Genomic DNA, 21,031 nt, shown 5'->3' on the forward strand with positions numbered 1-21,031 from the left:
CAGAGGCATTTAGGCCCCCTACGAAATCACCACGGGGTCATTAGGAGGTTTGTCACTAAAACCATGGCAAGGTGTGCTGGCACTGTGTGGGCATCTATCCCACGTCTTCTTTCTGTATCCCACCCCACCTCTCTCCATCCCATCCCATCCCACCTCTCCTGTGCCCTGCCCCATCCCATCCCACCCCTCCTCACTCACATCCCATTCCACCCCACATGTTCCTACTCCATCCCATCCCATCCCACCCCAATCTCCCTACCCATCTCACCTAACTTCACCCCATCCCACCCCTCCTCACCCCCATTCCATCCCCCATCTCCCCATCCCATCCCACCCCTCCTCACTCACATCCCATTCCACCCCACATGTTCCTACTCCATCCCATCCCATCCCACCCCAATCTCCCTACCCATCTCACCTAACTTCACCCCATCCCACCCCTCCTCACCCCCATTCCATCCCCCATCTCCCCATCCCACTTCACCTCTCTTCACCTCATCCCACCTCACCCCATCCCTCCTCACCTCAGAGCAGGGGGCCCGACACCCTGAGAGAGGGAAGCTTTGCCACACGCTAGTAACGAGGACACAAACCGCTCCCTGGGTGCTGGGGGCGACGTGAGACCCTCCCCCGGCTCACCTGTCCCCACACGGGGCGGGGAACGCCGCCGCCCCTCGCCCCCCCGCCTCCCGCCGCCGCCCACGCTGGTGACCGAGACCCGGCGCGAAGCGGTGGGAGGTGAGGGGCGTGACCAGGGGATGGAGGAGGCGGGACCAGTTTGCTTCTCGCATTCTTATTGGTGGCTCCCGCCCGCTCGTTTGGGCGGGGGGGTTCGCTGATTGGGTCATTGTGTCCCCTCACTCCTCCCGCCGTGTCCTCCACCTTCGCCTCAGCGGCACGGGCAGGCGAGAGGTGCGGGGCGCTCGCTGAGGAGCCGGCGGCGATCAGGGGAGGCGGGCGGGGAGGCGAAGGACGAGCGAGCGGCAGCAGGTAAGGGCAGGGCCGCTGCCCTGAGGGGCTCCTTCCCCGGCGGGGCCGCCCGGTTGCAGCCCTGTCCCGCCGCCCTGGCGCCGTGCGCCCGCCGTGGCGGGGTTACGTAACCGCCCCGCCGGCTCTGCCCGCGGTCCTGCCCCGTCCCCGGGCCCCGCTCCTACCGCGGGGCTCCTTTCACCGATGGCTTTTGGGGCGCGGGGCGAGCCCAGGGCTCCCCCGCGGGCGCCCGCCCTGCGCCCGGGGGTCGGTGCGCGCTGCGCAGCCCCGCGCGGGCGGCTGGGAAGGGCCGGTGGGCGGAGGTGGAGGCGTGCGGGGAGGGAGAGCGGCGCGGCGGCTCGTCCGCCCGGGCAGGTGCGAGTGGAGAGGAGCGTGGGGGGGTGAGGGAGCGTCCCCGCGTGTGGGGCAGGCGGGTGGAGGAGGATGGAGGCGGGGGTTTGCAGCCGTGAGGGAAGCGCTGGGTGTCGGCTCGGAGCAGGTGGGCGTTTGCGGGGATGCGGAGCTGCCCCGGCTGCTTGTTTGCTTCGGGCTGGTGTGCAGGAGCGCAGGGAAGCCCGTGTCGCTGAGGGAGACTTTTCTTGGGCTGCTTTAAAGTTAGCTGCAGCATCCCACACCGGTGTTATTTGATGCTTATGGAACAGGTAGCTCTCCAGAGCTGTTGGTTTGTTTTTTCCCCACCTCTTCTAGATTCTTTTGCATCTCGTTAACATATTTTGGTCCCCTTACTGCTTGTGTTTGGAGTTTAATCTAGTTTACTAAAAAGAAAATGTATTATAGGTTTATACAGCTGAAAGTCATACAGGATTTGGGGGAACAAGTCCAGAGGAGGATCAGAGCTGGAGCACCTCTGCTATGGAGACAGGCTGAGAGAGTTGGGGTTGTTCAGCCTGGAGAAGAGAAGGCTGCGGGGAGACCTTCTAGCAGCCTTCCAGTACCCGAAGGGGCCTCCAGGAAAGCTGGAGAGGGGCTTTTGACAAGGGCATGTAGTGACAGGACGAGGGGGAATGCTTTTAAACTGAAAGAGGGGAGATTTAGATTAGATATTAGGAAGAAATTCTTTCCTGTGAGGGTGGTGAGACACTGGCCCAGGTTGCCCAGAGAAGTTGTGGCTGCCCCCTCCCTGGCAATGTTCAAGGCCAGGTTGGATGGGGCTTTGAGCAACCTGGTCTAGTGGAAGGTGTCCCTGGCCATGGCAGAGGGGTTGGAACTAGATGATCTTTAAGGTCCCTTCCAACCCAAACCATTCCGTGACTCATTCTATACAATTGAGAATTGTAGTTTAATCGGGGGCTATGCTTTACATGAGCATCTGTGTTAGGCTTTCAAGTTCTGCACCTACAAATTGGGTTGCTCTTTGTTGGTTGCTCTTACCTAGTTAGAACGATTGCTCTGTAGAAAAGGAAAGCTCTTTTTATTTCTATGGAAATACATAATTACTGTAAAGAAACTCTGCTGCATTTATTCTTGCAGTAAAACTAAATTATATGGTTACACATCATTCCTGAACAGATGGAAGTCTGACTACTGTGAGAATGTAAAACAATTGGAAAAAATACAAACGCATCACAGTAAACAAGGACAGAAGAAGATTTTCTGTAGATTATCAACTTTATTAACGCGTAACTTTCTTTTTTTAACAGCAGGAACTGTCCCATTCTCCTTGAACTTCTGAGAAGGTGGTGTCAGCTATGTGATCTAGTTTGTCTGGCCTCTTCCAAATTTTGTAGTGTGTATTCGGATTCAGTGGCTTGGTTTGTCATTGTTAGTATTGAAAATATTTGTCATTGCATTGGTGTCCTTAATGTTTTATAAGTTATAAATTACTTTTGTTTACCAGCAGAAAGTCGTTTTCAAGGGAACTTTGAAATTTTGTTCCAAGTCATCATGGTGTCTTGAGTATCTTCTAGGAGTTAAACATTGTGAACAGCTCCTGTTGCACGTAGTTCCGACAGACATGGTTTCTTCCCTTTTTTCCCTCCCAACAAGGAAAGGGAAAGTAGGTCTTGGTAAGAATTGGGGTCTAGCTATGGATTTTATGTTATAAGCTAGAGGGCTGTTAAACAAGTGTCCCACTGACCCCTGTGTGAGGTGACAGATCTGGCTGAAGGCCAGCGACGTTGCAATACGGTGTGCCCCTTATAAAACTGGCTCGCTTTAAATAGAGTAGCATAGAGGCCAAGTGAAGGTAATCTGAAAGCTTGTTCTGGTTTCTTTGGATTTGGGGATGGTTTTCTTGTTCTTTGAATACCTTAATGTTACCGTGGTAACTTTAGTGGTTGATTAATCATAGCCCAGCTTCTTGAGCTTAAGAACAGCACATCAAATCTTCACGGCTGGCGTTGTTTACTCAAAGTATCATATTCCTATTGTGGAATGGGGCTGGAGTCTTGGCTTAGAAGGGTTGAGCACCACTGTCTGCTGGCTTGTTTTCTCCAGGGCTGGAGATGCAGATTGCTTAGCAAGCCAATGCCAACTGAGTTTCTTTACTGGTCATAGGAGATGTCCCTTGCATGGGAGGCACAGCTGACCCTTCTGAGCAATATGCAGGTCTTGAATTGCTTGAGCTGGCCAGCCCTGCTTTAGATGAATAAAAGTGAATAGTCCCTTTGGATGTTAAAAGCTTCCAAAAATAGTTACAAAGTCTCAGCTAAATTTAATACGGCTAGAATGTCAATGGAAAGGATTAGAACATTTGGGATTTGCACCAGTTAGAATATTAAAAAAAAAAAAAAAAATCCTCTTCCTCATATCTGCCACTTTTGTGAGAGGAATAGTCGAAACTGACTCTGTTCGTGTGGTGCTAATCAAATTGGAGTTAAAATGTGAGTGGACTTCACTGTAGTGTTAATTTTTATTACTGTAAGGGGAATAGTCATTGTCCAGGTGGGAGATGCAGAGGTGAAGGTTGAGGGAAGGGGTGCCTATAGTCTACATTGCTTTTGAGACTGCAACGGTTCATTAATCCTGTCACATGAGGTCCTGTTCTGCTCTTTCTAAGTAAGTAAAATGTCTCAATTTAAGTCCATGGGAGCTTTACATAGTGAAGAATTAGCACCATATAAAACTAATACCAGTCTCCAGTGTTCATTTTGCAGAATGGAATGAAATTTCAGTAGGTCACTACTATCTCAACTTCCCTTTTATGCTCGTGCCTTCTGATGAAGTTGTCAGTGTGGGTCCAGTTGACTTCAGCAGGAGTTGCACCCTTAGGCTAACGCTCCAGAAACTGGTGACTCAGCTTTCATTAAGTCAGTGAATATTGTGAGTAAAAACTGATTGTTTCAGTAAAATCATACTCAGTGAGTTTGATTCCTCCCCCTGAATTACGGTAGAACTTGCTGTTTGGGATTTGTGGTTTGTGATTTGTTTTTTTTGTGGGTGTTTTTTTTTTTTTCAGTAGGAGCAGAGGTGGAATCCTACACTTTTCCGTGACTCTTCTAGAAAAACAACTGCTACTTCTCTTGCTTTGTTTTTTTCCCAAATTTTTTTAATTCCTGTAGATTACGGTTTCCAGGTTTGCACTCAGGACTCAATAATACTCTTAGTTTATAGTGATTATATTTAAAGCTTCTATTTGTAACATTTTGTTTGCTTTATTCTATTTTTAGTCATGTTGTTTGTCATGGCAAGCAGTGTTTAATAAAAAAAAGTAAAGTTTCCTAGCAATTTCAAGAGATGTGTGCCTGTTTCTTGATGTCCCTCAGGGACTCTTTTTAAAAACTTAAGACAGGAAAATGGTCACCAAGGAAATGCCTTATTAGTTTCCATAAAAACAGTGGATAAATCTATACGTGCTTGGTGATATATAAGGCATTGGTCCATTCAGACACTCCATGTGCTCAAGTTGATTTTATTCAGCAAATTTCAGCTGAAGTTCTTTGCTTTATAGGGGTCTAACTTCAGAACAAGATGTACATCTTTGCTCTTTCAGTCTTACGCTAAAATAGCAATACTTTTTGATAAGTTTTCAAACAGAAATTTCAGTAAGCTATTGCTATTTGCCAATGAATACAATTTTCTGCTGGTCTCTGTTAATTTTAATTAGAGGTGTACCATGTCTAAAAATAGTAATATAACAGAATGAATGCTTAGCTCCCACCTGGAATCTCTGCAGAGCTTTCAGTTACAGTATCTACAGGGTTGAACACTGACATGACCTGATCCCTTCTAGTGGGAAGGGTATTTGCTTCATGTTTTGAACAATCGCAAATTACAAGCTCTTGCACCCCTTAACCACAGGAAGAGAAATTTGAAATAACTTACATAAGTTATTATACAAAAGCGATGCAAATTGTGCGTGTGAATTGCACAAAGGAAGTGACAAGGAGATTCCACGTAGGTTCTGGAAGGGTGGTGGCTGCTATGGTTTTCCAAGGGTTGATGGTACTGCACTCTTGGGCTAGTCTATTCTGTGTAATGTATTTTCTGACTTGAAAGTTTAGGGTCAAAACCCTACACCAAATTCAGAAATAACATAAAACCACAGATTACCTATGGATGAACTTTATTTAAAGGGGATAGATGGATGTGGCAAGCAATCAGCATTAGCTGCAGGTTACATGAACTGGGGCTCGGGTTTGTTCATGTCTCAGTATCTCAGCCTTCTAAAGGGAATAATCTTGATATGGAGTTTTACTAGTGTGGTCCCAGTTAAGATCTTGGTGAATGAATTTAGCATCAATATTGGTGCTGGATGATGCCTTAGTGTATTATTTCATTATTACTGTATTATTTTTTTATGGCATTGCTGCTTCTTTTGAAATACTGTCTGACAACTTCTGGTATCTTAAGTGTTTGAAAAACTTCCTGATTTGGGAAGGGAGAAGCAAATGCACAACTCCGTTTGAACTCATTGCATTTTAAAAGTAAGATGAGTATGGCTTACTCTTACGTAAGATGAGAAGGGAAGTTATTTGTCAGCAGCTGTGGAAAGGAGCTTTAATATAAATGGGGATGTGATCCAGTTATTGTAGTATAGTTACATAAAAGATGACTTTTAATTGGGTTTATTTTATATGTCAATCCAGTTCATGGATTATATATGATTTAGAATTAATTGTTTTAAGGGATTTGAAATGTAAATTCTTCTGTTCTAAATTAGTAGAAAAATTGGAAAGAGAATATTTTTTGACAGAAGACTGCCTGAAGTGGCTAAGTAAATTCAAAGAAGCCACAAAACACTACCAACAACAAAACACCTGAGCCTTAAGGTGTTTGACAGACATAATAAAGGATAGGTAGTTATGATTTGGTTTGTATACATGTGTAACTTTATAAATAAATGCAGAAAAAGGCAAGATTTCCAGCTCATGACTGGCTGAAGATAACTTCTGATATGGTGCCTTATTATGAAGTTCATGCAGAGCTGTGAACACTTGGGTTATAATTTCATGAATGCTTTAAGTAGGTTAGTTGCTGAAAAGTACAAACCTTTGCTGTTGCCTGTCATCCCAGACTTGGCCCTCTTTTTTTTTTTCTGGTTGCTACAAATATTTATACAGACAAGAAGTGAATCAGATCAGTTATCTACCTAATGCAGTTACACCCAAACTTTTTTCTTTACGCATGATCTTTTCTTAACTGAATCAGGTTGTGCAGTTGTGCCATGAATCAGAGCAGGAGATGCTTTCTCCACTGCAAAAGGTAGTGTGGGGCCTGTCTGTGTAGGAGGTGACTGGTGTTGGAAGCGAGAAGCCCAAGGTGCATGACAGATTATGTTGCATCTTTTGGCAGAAGTGCTAGTTTGTCCAGTCAGTCTGAACTTTGAGCCCAAGGGTTTGAAGTGCACTAAGAAATGTTGATCCAAGTAGGAACCCTCTGATTATCATTGAGCTCAGGCTTATAGGCAGTTTATTTCTCTTGGGGAACATATGTCTTTTATTAGTGAGATTTCTATTTTAATTGAGGTGCTGTGCTTAATATTGTGCAGTATGTGGCCCTTGTATAGCAAAATAAAATTTGTGAAACAATAGTTATTCCATACAGTTGTTCTGAACTGTGCAGGTCCCATCTTAAATTGGGCAGAGGATTTAATAATAAGGGTATTGTAAGTTGACTTGCTAGTAGAGGGAACACCGATCAGAATTCTGGGTGTATCTTCAGTGTAGAAGATGCATGTGCATGTATACACACCTACCTACAAGTCTTGAAAAAGAGATGGTCAAAAGGCATGTGAGACAGTAACTCTCTTAAGAAGACTTGAAGTTCAACAAGGTCAAGTGCAAGGTCCTGCACGTGGGTCGGGGCAATCCCCAGCACAAATACAGGCTGGGCAGAGAATGGATTGAGAGCAGCCCTGAGGAGAAGGATTTGGGGGTGATGGTTGATGAGAAGCTCAACATGAGCCGGCAATGTGCACTTGCAGCCCAGAAGGCCAACCGCATCCTGGGCTGCATCAAAAGCAGTGTGGCCAGCAGGTTGAGGGAGGGGATTCTGCCCCTCTACTACCCTCTCGTGAGACCCCACCTGGAGTACTGTGTCCAGCTCTGGGGTCCCCAACATAAGAAGGACATGGAGCTGTTGGAGTGAGTCCAGAGGAGGGCCACGAAGATGATGAGAGGGCTGGAGCACCTCTGCTATGGAGACATGCTGAAAGAGCTGGGGCTGTTCAGCCTGGAGAAGAGAAGGCTCTGGGGAGACCTTCTAGCAGCCTTCCAGTACCTGAAGGGGCTACAGGAAAGAGGGAGAGGGGCTTTTTACGAGGGCATGGAGTGATAGGACAAGGGGGAATGGTTTTAAACTGAACGAGGGTAGATTTAGATTAGATATTAGGAAGAAATTGTTTCCTGTGAGGGTGGTGAGACACTGGCCTAGGTTGCCCAGAGAAGCTGTGGCTGCCCCCTCCCTGGCAGTGTTCAAGGCCAGGTTGGATGGGGCTTTGAGCAACCTGGTCTAGTGGAAGGTGTCCCTGCCTGTGGCAGGGGGGGTTGGAACTAGATGATCTTTAAGGTCCCTTCTAACCCAAACCATTCTATGAGTCTATGACTTGGCCAATACCCAAGTCCCGCTGAGCAAACCTGTCTCAAGAATTGACTGAAAAAAGGAGCAAGCTTTTCTTGTTAAAGAGCTTTAGCAGAGCAACTGCTACATAATGTAAGAGTATTTATTAATTTCTAATCTCAGATGGAACTTTGAAGCCTATATATCGTAGCACCGCCTGCTGTAGTGTATGCTCATTTCCTTGGTGCCAACTAAGATGGTTAAAAACCTGAACTTCATGGTTGTAACTTAAAATCCTGTTCTGTTTTGTTTAATTCTTAACTTAAAAGCTTCCTTTCCTATCTAGTACCTTATAATATGACTCTTCCAGAAGACAGAAAAAAAGAAAAACAAAACAAACAGTTTAGTGAAGAAACTTAGACTTTTCTGACTTCTGTGGATATGTTGAGATTCTTCACTTCTCTACATTGGGGAACAGGGTGTATGAAATTTGTTAGTTGCCATGAAGTCAGTGAAAGTGAAGCTTATTTATTAGACTAAAAAGTACAGCATACGAAATCAACTAATATAAATAGAGATGTGTGTGGAAAGCAGCTCCATGTACTGTATTGCCTCTCTTGATCTACTTTGACTCTTAAGTTCAATGTTTTATTATATCCTAGGACATTCTTGTAGATCTTAAACTTCACTACTCCCTGTTCCATTTAATCTCCCCTCTTCTCACTGGAATGCTTATTGAGTGTTAATTAATAATCCAAATTCCTACAACTTTTGAGTATCAGCTTGTGTCATCTTTATCCTCTTGAGTCTGTAGTGTAAAGTTGGCTTTGGAACATCCAGCTTACTGCTTGTGGGGGAAGGAGGGTTTTACCTGGTGTAACTATAAAATAGTATCTTCACTGACAGCAAATAGTTTGCCTGTTGTGAGTGAAACACTTCATACTCACTGGCAAAAGTCTGCTCTGCCATGTAAATTATGTTTTGTAACCTACTGGGGTTGAGGTTTATTTTCATAAACCTAAAAGCAATGACACAATGTCTTGACACAGGCTAGACATGGTGGCAAACACATTTAGAGATGATTGTATTTGGGGCAGATGATCTATTAATATTTTCTGCTAGAGTAATGATACATTCTGATTTTAAGTTTCTTCCCCAGTAGTGGCTGCTGTGAGGATTTCTTGATAGTACTTACCTGAGTATGTTTACACTGAAACGTATAGTAATTCTAGGCTTAAGTGAGTTGGTTCACACACTAGAGGCAATATTGCTGGGATACTGAGTTCCTACTACACCAACGTATACTGTTGAAGTTGTAGTCATCTCCTCTGTCATTCCTCTGTCATTTGTTCAGGCTTTTTTTTTTTCCAGTTAGAATTAAACTCCTAAACTGAAATTACTTGGAGATAGTTGTGCTAATATCAGACTGAGTTGGTGAAAATACTAGTGTGTATTTGATAGTCTAAAAACCTCTCCTCAGGTTGACACAGTAAAAGGAGGTAATTGGCCTGAGGCTTTCATACTACACCTGCTTCCTTACAGCACTGCCTCCTTGTTGTTTTCAAACCCCTCCCTCAAAAATTACATGCACAGAATACAGGCCTAGGAAACTGTTTTTAACTGTGTAACGTATTTTAGTGCCTGGAAAAGGAGGACAGCCAAGATCCTGTGACCTACCAGCTTTCTGCAGATCATAGTATGTACTGTGAGTGGTATTGCTGTACAACATCTACCTCTGCACAAGGTCCTGAATTATACTGGTGTGACCTTGTGGTTTGGACTAGATGACCTCTGCAGGCCCCTTCCTACCTTAGTTGTTCTGACTAATATTGGCTAATAAATCTGTCTCTGTCACGGGATTTGACAGTGTGGTAAGAGTGGACTCAGTGCTCCAACCAGATACTTCCAAGCATGACTTTAGCTTGTTTTCTTGAGGGCTTCTGTTGTTAGCCCTAAGACTTCAGCAGTAACAATTACTGATGTTTCCATAACATAAGGTTACGGGATGAAGTTCTCTGTCATCGGGCAAATGTTATTTCAGAGCAGCAGCAAAAATGAGGTTATATGAAAGGCACAGGCATGGCAAATTAGCTCCATAATTTACCTTTGCTTTACTGAGATTGTGTTTAATAAGCCCATAGGCTTTAATTTTGGACACTAATCCTAAATAGTGTATTTGAAATGAAATAATATTTACAACTATTTATAGGGAATAGCAAGTACGCAATAGAGCAAGGGCAAATCTGAAACAGATGAGCACACTGTGTTTATGTAACTCTCTACCTCCTTATGTTATGAGGACAAAAAGCAGCCAATGATTGCATATTGTTGTTGAAAGAAACAAAAATATAAGGGAATTAATTATTCCTCTGCATAGCTTCTAGTCAGCTTACTGGAGCTCTACAGAGGTTATAGGTTGATGTCTAATACACCTGTACTAAGGACTGATAAATACCTGAATTTATACTAATTAACACACTGATAATTAATTGGACCTTTGCTTACTCCCATTGGCTCATATGAAGTTTATTCTTGTATCAACAGTAGGGGTATTGTTTGATGTATGGGCTTGTTACTCCTGTGTGTCTTAAAATTATCATTCTCCTCTGATGGATTTGGTGTAAAGGCTTCAAAGTCAGCAGGATTTTCCTAAGGTGGTGAGATCTCTTGAGTCCACTCTTCTGTTAGCTTTTTTTTATTTGCTTCCTAATATGATTAAGATGCAAACAAAGAAATTGCTAATGGGCATGGAAAAACAGGGTACGTTCGGTTCTTAAGTTGTAGAAAAAATTTGCTTTATTCTTTGTAATAGTGACGTGTCTTTGTACTGTTTTTCAATGATTCTGTGTTCATGATGCTTTCCAACAGGGTCTTTTTTTTTTTTTTTTCTTTTTTCTTCGAGTTGATGCCTGGTGTAATTTTCAAAGTTATTTTAATTTTCTTCTTGCCCAGTGCATTGCACTTTCTCTCTAAGCTGACTGCAAGCTCAGAAGCACCAGCCTACCTTCCCAGTGACAAACATGACTCTCTTAAACCCAAATACAACATAGTGTTTTCTTTTAGGGCAAGGGACACTTAAAATAACGCCTTGCTTCTGGTTGTGTTCAGCAGCTTGTACTGATATGGTTAGGTCTTTTCTGTGCTAGTAAATGAAACTAAAGCAAAGTCCCTATTTAAGCCTTGGTGAAACTAGTCTTAATGCCCTGTTTCAGAGGTCAATTGTTGCCTTAAAGTAGCGTGAAATATACTTTCTACAAACTAAGCCCCTTAACTAAGAATTTCTGGGTTAGCTTGTGTATGTGATATTTTTTAAAGTGTAGTGTAACTGTGTCTCTCTTCTCCATGCTGCCAGGGATGAGAGGAGACTCCTACTTCTTTGGAATGAGAGGCCTCGGTCACTATGGCTGCATCCCGGAGGATGGAGGACAGTTCTTACTCTACTCTCTAAATGGAGACAACGATTTAAAGAGATGCTTTGCAGAGGAAGATTTTCATGAAATAATTGACTTCAACGATCTCCCGAATTCTCTTTTTGCTTGTAATGTTCACCAGTCTGTGTTTGAAGATGAGGACAGTAAGGTACAGTGTCGGTTTCCTTGTTGTCAGAGAAACATGTGCCTTATGTTTGTGTTTATCGCAGTTTCAGTGAAACTGATTTATAGTTTAATCTGTCTTGTGCAAAGAAATTGGATCACAAATACAACTTGTTTCTAAGGTGACAACAACATGCTGCCATGATGTTTATTTCAAGATCTTAAAAGCCTTTCTGTCAACTAGGGTAAACAAAAATATTTTTCTTTTGTTCAGATTTGCGAAATACTGAAATGTGGGTACATGTCTTCATAGCAACCCTAGTTGCAGTCATGATGGAGGTGGCAAAGTTAAACATGTGAAAGTTTCTCCCACTTGTGATAGGAGAATGCCTTGTATTTTCTTATAAAATCATTTAGGTTGGAAAGGACCTTTAAGATAAAGTCCAACCTTAACCCAGCACTGCCAAATCTACCACTAAACTGTGTCCATAAGCACCACATCTACATGGCTTTTAAATCCCTCCAGGGATGGTGACTCAACCGCTTCCCTGGGCAGCCTGTTCCAATGCTTGACAACCCTTTCAGTGAAGAATTTTTCCTAATATCCAATCTAAACCTCCCCTGGTGCAACTTGAGGCCATTTCCTCTTGTCCTATCGCTTGTTACCTTGGGAAAAGAGACTGACACCCACCTTGCTACAACCTCTTTTCAGGTAGTTGTAGAGAGCCATAAGGTCTCAAATGTTTTAAGTTATCTGAAATACTATTTTATCTGGAAAATCTATAAAGGATAGTGAGAACAAAGACAAGAGGAACTGCGTGAGAATATTTTTAACTCTGCAATTAGTCTAAAACTTCAACTTCTGCAGGAAGTTTTCAGTTCCTGTTTCTTAGCCTAGTATTCTTTGTGATGGAGATGTCAGGAATAGAAGACTGATAACTTGGGGTTTATTGTCTGCTGAAATTAGTCTAGGCTAATTGTTATAGGCACATCTGAAGCTACTTGAGTGTCTTGTCCAGAATTTTCAATTCTGAAACAAGCTGGCCATGGTAAAGTGGGTTTTGGCTGGAACTGGCTGATGAGGTGTCCAGATAAAACTACAGATTCACTGGGACTAAAGCTGGGCAGGATGGGCAAAGGGTATTTAGTGCAGAAATTCCCAGATGAAAGGGAAATAAAACAAGACTTCTAATGATACAGGCATCCTGTTAAAGGTACTGGAAGTGGTATCTGTTGAGGCTGCTCAAGTGGAATTGTTTGGGTTTAATTTTTAATTTTTAGACATCTTTGTCTTCCATAATGATGTCTTGTGTGTTTGAGTAATACAGAAAGAAAATAAAAATTCATACCACAGCACTAAACAAAATGATTATATTTATATATAAATAAAAAATTCTACACTCTAAATTGCAATCTTGGAGAACAGTGCACCATTTTATTATATTTAAGTCCTTTTGCTAATAAGCATCTTGCATTTGTGTTATGCCATTTTGTGAAATTTTATAACCATCTGGTAATGAACTTCACGAAAGTTGAAGGGGTCAGGAAGTCCAGTTTTAAAGGAAGAAAATAGAAGCCTGCCTAGAACTAGAGAAGCTCTCTTCATCCTGCAGATTTTCTATCCCCACGTGCTCCTGAACTTTCCCTTTTGAGAGCTGTATTCTAGTATTTAGCTGATGGCTTAGTTAGAAAATGGAATGGGTGATTATGTAAGTATGTGGGATAGCAATCCCCAAAGACTTGCAGGACTTCAGGATGTGTCTTAAGAATAGCAGTTGGGTTGGGGAGGTGGATATTCTGTTCCATGTGCATGTCTGTAAACTATCTGTCAATGACATGGATTGAACAGCTCTGTTTGCAGGTAAGTAGTTAGGCCCATAAGTCTATATTGAACTAGATACCTTCAGATTTCTCATTAAATCCAAGGACCTGGGGAGATGATTATGATTTTTATTGTTCCTGAAGAACATGTACTTGTGTTCCCAGTTGATTAATACCCACAATCCTTTCTATTATTAACTGTTGCTGCAGGATAAGAGCACACATGAACTCAGTATAAAATTGTCAAGTTACTAAGCTAAAGTTTAAAATCTCACACAGTCCCAATGAATAAATGCTGCTAACAATCATGTCTTCAATTATATATTGATGCAATGTATGTGTAGTGGTACACTAAACTTTTTAAAGAACATACTACAGTAATGGTTATACCTACAGTAGTTTCATTGTGTTATCCATTCTACAGAAAGTAAAGTTTTGGCAATGTATCTTTGGCTTTTACTCCTGACCTACACTTTTAGGAGGAAAATGGAGGTATGATTGGTTTGGAAATTACAAGTTAGCTAGTAAAGCAAGCCGGAGAAACCTTTTATTGTAAATGGTTGTTTTGATCTGGTGTGTGAACTTGCTGCATAAATAATATTTAAATATATAAACTTCTGAGTAGTTCTGGCATGGAACAGTATTAGTGTAAAGAATCCACGCTGACAGCTTTAAAGTTACGTTATGTGAAGTGTCTAAGGGGCTGAACTGTCAAGTTCAAACTGTTAACACATAGATATCTAAGCAATATACTCACTAAAGGTAGGTTTTAAAAGCAAATGCCTTAAATGCCTTCAAATTAAAACAAAAATATTTAACTACTTTATGTCAAATATAGGGTGAATTCCAGTTTGTGCTTGAGTATGGGCTTGCAGCAACCCTGAGGGAACACTTAGCTGCACATACACCCGCACTGATTTGCTTTGGCTGTTCTTACTGTGTCCCAGTGTCTGATATATCCTTTCACCAATATCACGTGGCTGTACAGCACTCCTTAGCAAGGATTCTGTGTTACCTACCAAGACTGGTGATGGCATCTGTAGGGAGCCTGAGTTTGGCCCTTCACTTTCTGAAGATGAGGAATTCTTGCAACTGAAGGCCATGTCCTTTACAGACCAAGAAACTGTGTCATGACAGCCAGGCTTGAGTTTTCTGCTGGCTGGTACCCTAAGTTCTCAGCACAGAGCGACTCTGAAGAGCTGTGGGCCCTGAGATCTGAACGAGTGTTATCGCCTGGCTTAATGGAAGCTGCTCAGGAGTGACTGCCTGATCTCAAATACTGGCAGAAGGGGGCAATATCGATTAGTACTAGCTACATGTATCTGGTTTTGCTACAGTAATAGAGCATCTCTTCCAACCTGACTGATTCTGTGATTCTGTTTTGGCATGTAACCTGTTAATGGCAGGGGTGGGTTTTTTTGAAGTGTACAGCGCTGACTTGGTTGGGTCATAGAAGTCTTATTGTAAAGAAGCTAAAAATAAAGTTACTTCTAAACGCTGGGATTTGCCACATGTCTCTTGGAAAAACTGATGGGACTACTTATGTGAGCAAGATATGGCAAAACTGAGACTGTTATTTTTGGCTGACGGTGTGACTGAATGGGAGGTGCTGCGCTCCTTTTATCTTTCCTGATAAAGCCATTGTGGTGGCGAGCCAAAGGGCATGACTGATTACTCCGAAGGGTGGATATGTGTGTGTTTTAACAGTTAATTGCTACACGTAGTGCTTGGGCTTTCTGGATGGTAACCCTTTTGTTGTGCTTTTATGCATATATCACTGTTTTGTAAAGCCATCCTTTCTGTAATGTGAATGTGTAGTTTCCTTCGGGCTGAAACTGGTAAGCACACTGTCAAAGTGAAGCATCTTTGTCTCTTAAGATGGTTTCTTCAGATGCTGTAATGCCTCAGGAGATGCTTACACAAAACTGTCACTATTAGAACATGCTTACTTGAGGGAAGGATGTGTTTCCTCAAGCTGTTTAGAGGCTGTATGCTCTTCTTTTTTCCACTATTTTGGCTCCGATTGGAAGGAGCACTTGTTAAATTTGATAGTTATACTTCAGATAAAGAACGATTAATCAGTTTCTGAGCATTTTAGTTATGGTGGAGCTGCCTAGCAAATGATGGCCAAAGTCCTTTAAGTGCTTTTTCTTGCCAATGTAATTCAAACCAATAGGAGATATTATTATTTCTGCATGGGAAAATACAATAACCAAACGTGTTTGGTTATGGACTTCCCAGTACAAGGAAGACATGGACGTATTGGAGAGAGTCCAGCGAAGGGCCACTACGATGATGAAGGGACTGGAGCTTGTCCACTATGATGAGAGGCTGCGATAGTGGGGAGTGTTCAGCTGGGGAAGAGAAGGCTCAGGGGATCTTATCACAGAATCAATGAGGTTGGAAGAGACCTCTGGGATCATCGAGTCCAACCATTGCCCTGACACCACCCTGTCAACTAGACAATGGCACTAAGTGCCATGTCCAGTCTTTTCTTAAACACATCCAGAGATGGTGACTCCACCACCTCCCTGGGCAGCCCGTTCCAATGTCTAATGACCCTTTCTGAGAAGAAATGCTTCCTAATGTCCAACCTGAACCTCCCCTGGTGAAGCTTGAGGCTGTGTCCTCTTGTCCTGTTGTTACCGGAAAATAGTAACCAAGAAAACTCTCCAAACCAAATGATAGTTTAGAAAGCCGACATTGGTTTATTGCAGCGCTGGGTGCATGGGGGATCTCTCCTCCTAGCATGCACACCTAAGAACAAAAGCTTGCTCCTTATATACATAATCCCAAGAAAAGCCCACGCATTCAAAAAAAAAAAACTTATGCATAATACATTATGTAATGCATTACGTAATGCCTTTACGCATGCGTACTAAATTGGGGAAGGGGTCTTGGGTGGTCTCTGGGGGTCGCTGGTGGTCGCAATTCCCCTTTAATCAGGCTTGTTCGCAAGCGCGGTCGAGGCCTTCTTGTTTACAAGTACATGTGTTCCCAAGAAGAAGATATAGTTTACAAGTACATGTGTTCCCAAGAAGAAGATATAGTTTTGAACTTATCTCTCCTCTGACACAAGAGTTTATGAATCAAGTTAATTTAGACATCACAAAGTTGTTCTTTACAGTTTTGTTTTGTCTTTTGGCCTTATATAATTAGCAGAGACCTTTGTTTTGCTGAGACTAAGCGTAAACAGCATGAGTCATTATTTACTAGAACCTTGTTATCAATCCCATAAACAAACTCTATCTACAAAACATGTAGTTTGCTTCAGAACCTATTGTTATTATTCTAGCTAAAAGGAAAATTATTGCCAGGAAAGCTTGTTCTGTGTAAAGGTAACACAGAGCAAGCCTTTAGAGCCTACTCTTGCTAAACCGTTGCTAACTCTGAGGCCTACTCTTGCTAAACTGATGCTAAATTGAACCGTCTGGTATCACTATCACTAGTTGCCCAGGAGAAGAGGCCAACTCACACTTCACTACCACCTCCCTTCAGGTAGTTGTAGACTGCAATAAGGTCACCTCTGAGCCTCCTCTTCTCCAGGCTAAACAACCCCAGCTCCCTCAGCCGTTCCTCTTAGGTCAGACCCTCCAGACCCTTCACCAGCTTGGTCGCCCTCCTCTGGACTCGCTCCAACACCTCAACATCTTTCTTGAAGTGCGGGGCCCAGAACTGGACACAGTACTCAAGGTGTGGCCTCACCAGTGCCGAGTACAGAGGGACGATCTGTTCCCTAGACCGGCTGGCTACACTATTGCTAATAGAGGCCAGGATGCCATTGGCCTTCTTGGCCACCTGGGCACACTGCTGGCTCATGTTTAGACACCTGTCGATCAGCACCCCCAGGTCTCTTTCCACCGGGCCGCTTTCTAACCACTCTTCCCCCAGCCTGTAGAGCTGCATGGGGTTGTTGTGGCCGAAGTGTAAGACCCGGCACTTGTTCTTGTTGAACCTCATGCCGTTGGTCTCGGCCCATCTATCTAACCTGTCCAGATCCCTCTGTAGGGCCTTCCTACCCTCCAGCAGATTGACACTCCCACCCAGCTTGGTGTCATCTGCAAATTTGCTGAGGGTGCACTCAATCCCTACGTCTAGATCATCTATAAAGATATTGAACAGCACCGGCCCCAGAACTGAGCCCTGGGGAACACCGCTAGTGACCGGCAGCCAGTTGGACTTTGCCCCATTCACCACCACTCTCTGGGCTCGGCCATCCAGCCAGTTTTTAACCCATCGAAGAGTCCACCCATCCAAGCCCTGGGCAGCCAGTTTGTCTAGGAGGATGCTGTGGGAGACAGCAGTATCAGTGTGTATTAACACCTGAAGGGAGGGTGCAAAGAAGACAGAGCCAGGCTCTTTTCAGTGGTGCTCACTGACAGGACCAGAGGCAATGGGCACAAATCGAAACACAGGAGCTTTTCTCTAAACTTCAGGAAACGCTTCTTTACTGTGAGAGTGACTGAGCACTGGCCCAGGTTGCCTGGGGAGGTGGTGGAGTCTCCTTCCATGGAGGTATTCAAAAGCCATCTGGATGTGGTCCTGGGCAGCTGGCTCTAGGTGGCCCTACTTGAGCAGGGGCTTGTACAAGATGATTTCCGGAGGTACCTTCCAACCTCAGCCAGTCTATGTTTCTGTGAACGTATGTTGAAGTATATCCTAATTCTTCTCCTGGGGGGGGTCAGTGTGTGAATGAAAGATTGGGGAAGGAAGGTGATTAAAAATGCACTTCCTGAACCATGAGCTTAATGGAGGCAGGGTGGGGAAGGGAGGAGCAAAGAAGTCGTACTAACAAGTCAATGGAAAAGATAATCCTACTTTAATGGAAGGACTTTATTATGAAAACAGTTACTATTTTCATGAGGGATTCTTTCATATTACTACTTTATTTACATATATTGGATGACTACTCATTTTTACTACAGAAGCCTATGTTAGACTTCCTTTGACTTTTTTTTTTTTAAAAAAAGATTGAGCTTGGACCTTGAAAAAGATTTAAGGCTGCCTCAGGTGAGTGCTGGAATATTTGTCCAAGGATGATGCTTTAAGAGAACTCTGTAGCCTTACTTGGAAAGGCTTTTTTCCTTTGTACTTGCATTCAGCTTTCGCAACAAAGCACATCTTCATGCTGCTATTTTTATTTTTAAGGTGCAGTAAAAGACATTGGACTGTTCAGTGGTCTGCTGTGTTGTCTTTAACTTTTATATGTTAATTCTGGAACGGAAACTTTCTACTGATGCTTTGACTCTGAAGCATATAATTGAAATGTGTCTGCTCAGTGCTCCTTTTAAACAAAGTGGAGCCGGTGTGTCTGCCTCCATGTGTGAAATGTTTCTTTGGTTCCCTCTTCCTACAGGCTAATTCGAGAAGATGCTCTAGGAGGCAGGGGAAGATCTGTTCCTTTTGACTTGCATTTTTTTTAAAAATCCAAATTGTGAAGTCAGAACCTCTTCGGTCATATTACATCACTGAAGCCTCTAGGTGTTGAGTCATCATTATATTTAGAGGGTGGCACACTTCTTTTTAGTCTAATATTAGTATTCAAGCCTGGACTCAGTGGAAGGTCACCCTAGCAAAGATGAAGTCACCGCTCCAAGGCTGGAAAGGAATGCAGGCTTCATTCTGCCTTCCTGGTACACTTGCTGTTGCCTTGTTTTACTTTCAGTTTTTCTACCTTTTAAGGTTGTCATCCGTTGATATGATAACGTTATCAGAAACTGCCACTTGAAGCAGACCGTGCCTTGTGCTGTGGAATCTCTACCTACTTAGTTTTGTTCCCATTTGTAAATGGGATGAATGTTATTCCCTTTCATTCTGTAAAAATTGCAGTGTTTCTTTACTATGCACTGTTTATGTATTTTTATTTTATTAGATGCAGGGAGGTTGCAAGGAAAGGCTGCAGAAGCAGTGTCCTTCAGCACTTCATGACTCATAGCTGCCCTCTGGGAATCCTATCTTGCACTTTTCCCTGGGTGGTGGTTTACAGACATCTGAGAACTACTTTTTTGTGCGATCATGGAGGCACTAAATTATAGCTATTGGAGGCTGTTCTTCCTCTGAGAAGTATGCAGTCTAAAAAAAATCATTTTCCATGGCATTTATTCTGTAACTCATTTCAAATACTTTCTCTGTGAACCATATCAGTGCAATCACAGAATCACAGAATATTAGGGATTGGAAGGGACCTCGAAAGATCATCTAGTCCAATCCCCCTGCCGGAGCAGGATTACCTAGACCATATCACACAGGAACGCATCCAGGCGGGTTTTGAATGTCTCCAGAGAAGGAGACTCCACAAGCTCTCTGGGCAGCCTGTTCCAGTGTTCGGTCACCCTCACCGTAAAGAAGTTTTTCCTCATATTTATGTGGAACCTCCTGTGTTCCAGCTTGCACCCATTGCCCCTTGTCCTGTCAAAGGATGTCACTGAGAAGAGCCTGGCTCCATCCTCATGACACTTGCCCTTTACATATTTAAAAACATTAATGAGGTCACCCCTCAGTCTCCTCTTCTCTAAGCTAAAGAGACCCAGCTCCCTCAGCCTCTCCTCATAAGGGAGATGTTCCACTCCCTTAATCATCTTCGTGGCTCTGCGCTGGATTCTCTCTAGCAGTTCCCTGTCCTTCTTGAACTGAGGGGCCCAGAACTGGACACAATATTCCAGATGCGGCCTCACCAGGGCAGAGTAGAGGGGGAGGAGAACCTCTCTTGACCTGCTAACCACACCCCTTCTAATACACCCCAGGATGCCATTGGCCTTCTTGGCCACAAGGGCACATTGCTGGCTCATGGTCATCCTGTTGTCCACTAGGACCCCCAGGTCCCTTTCCCCTACGCTGGTCTCCAACAGGTCTGTCCCCAACTTGTACTGGTACATGGGGTTGTTCTTGCCCAGATGCAGGACTCTACACTTGCCCTTGTTATATTTCATTAAATTTCTCCCCGCCCAACTCTCCAGCCTGTCTAGGTCTCTCTGAATGGCTGCGCAGCCTTCCGGCACATCAGCCACTCCTCCCAGTTTTGTGTCATCAGCGAACTTGCAATACAGTATTTCAGCTGAGAACACCTATGAACTTTCATGTTCTGCATCTGAGATCCCTTCTGACTGCTGGAGTGATAATCCCAACTTTTTCAGACCCATTATCTAAGTCCTCTCTACAACCTAAAAGAGCTGTTGATAGTTGTCATTCCTAAACCTACCTTAATTTACTTTCTACGGTATAGCTGCTGGATGTTGTTAGGCAACTATGTATTAACACATGGAATGGGATGCTGGTGTAACAGCTCCTCTGTATAGCTGTCATTTCTGTGGTTTACTCACAGGTCATTTGTGAGTTATGTTGAGGAGCTCAAATAACAAAACCAGTCACTTCATGAAGTCGGACATACTGTATCATATGAACTATCTAAACGTGACTGGCACTGAGATCCACAGACCACGTGAGTAGGGGAAAGGGACCTGGGGGTCCTAGTGGACAGCAGGATGACCATGAGCCACCAGTGTGCCCTTGTGGCCAAGAAGGGCAATTGCATCCTGGGGTGTATTAGAAGGGGTGTGGTTAGTAGGTCAAGAGAGGTTCTCCTCCCCCTCTACTCTGCCCTGGTGAGGCCGCATCTGGAATATTGTGTCCAGTTCTGGGCCCCTCAGTTCAAGAAGGACAGGGAACTGCTAGAGAGAGTCCAGCGCAGAACCACGAAGATGATTAAGGGAGTGGAACATCTCCCTTATGAGGAGAGGCTGAGGGAGCTG

At 43.6% G+C, this 21,031-nt stretch overlaps 1 protein-coding gene across 2 annotated transcripts in view; it reads left to right on the forward strand.

Annotated features, from left to right (window-relative positions):
• Positions 1-904: 904 nt before the first annotated feature.
• RCAN2 (regulator of calcineurin 2) overlaps positions 905-21,031 on the forward strand; it is a 102,157-nt gene continuing 82,030 nt past the window's right edge. For both annotated transcript variants that reach the window (XM_068395597.1, XM_068395607.1), the window contains exons 1-2: positions 905-990; positions 11,282-11,508. In XM_068395597.1, the coding sequence (XP_068251698.1) occupies positions 11,284-11,508 (225 nt within the window). In that variant the 5' untranslated portion in view covers positions 905-990; positions 11,282-11,283. The remainder of the gene's footprint in view (positions 991-11,281; positions 11,509-21,031) is intronic.

This window comes from Nyctibius grandis, chromosome 1 (assembly GCF_013368605.1).
Source record: "Nyctibius grandis isolate bNycGra1 chromosome 1, bNycGra1.pri, whole genome shotgun sequence".
In the NCBI taxonomy this organism is placed as follows: Eukaryota; Metazoa; Chordata; class Aves; order Nyctibiiformes; family Nyctibiidae; genus Nyctibius; species Nyctibius grandis.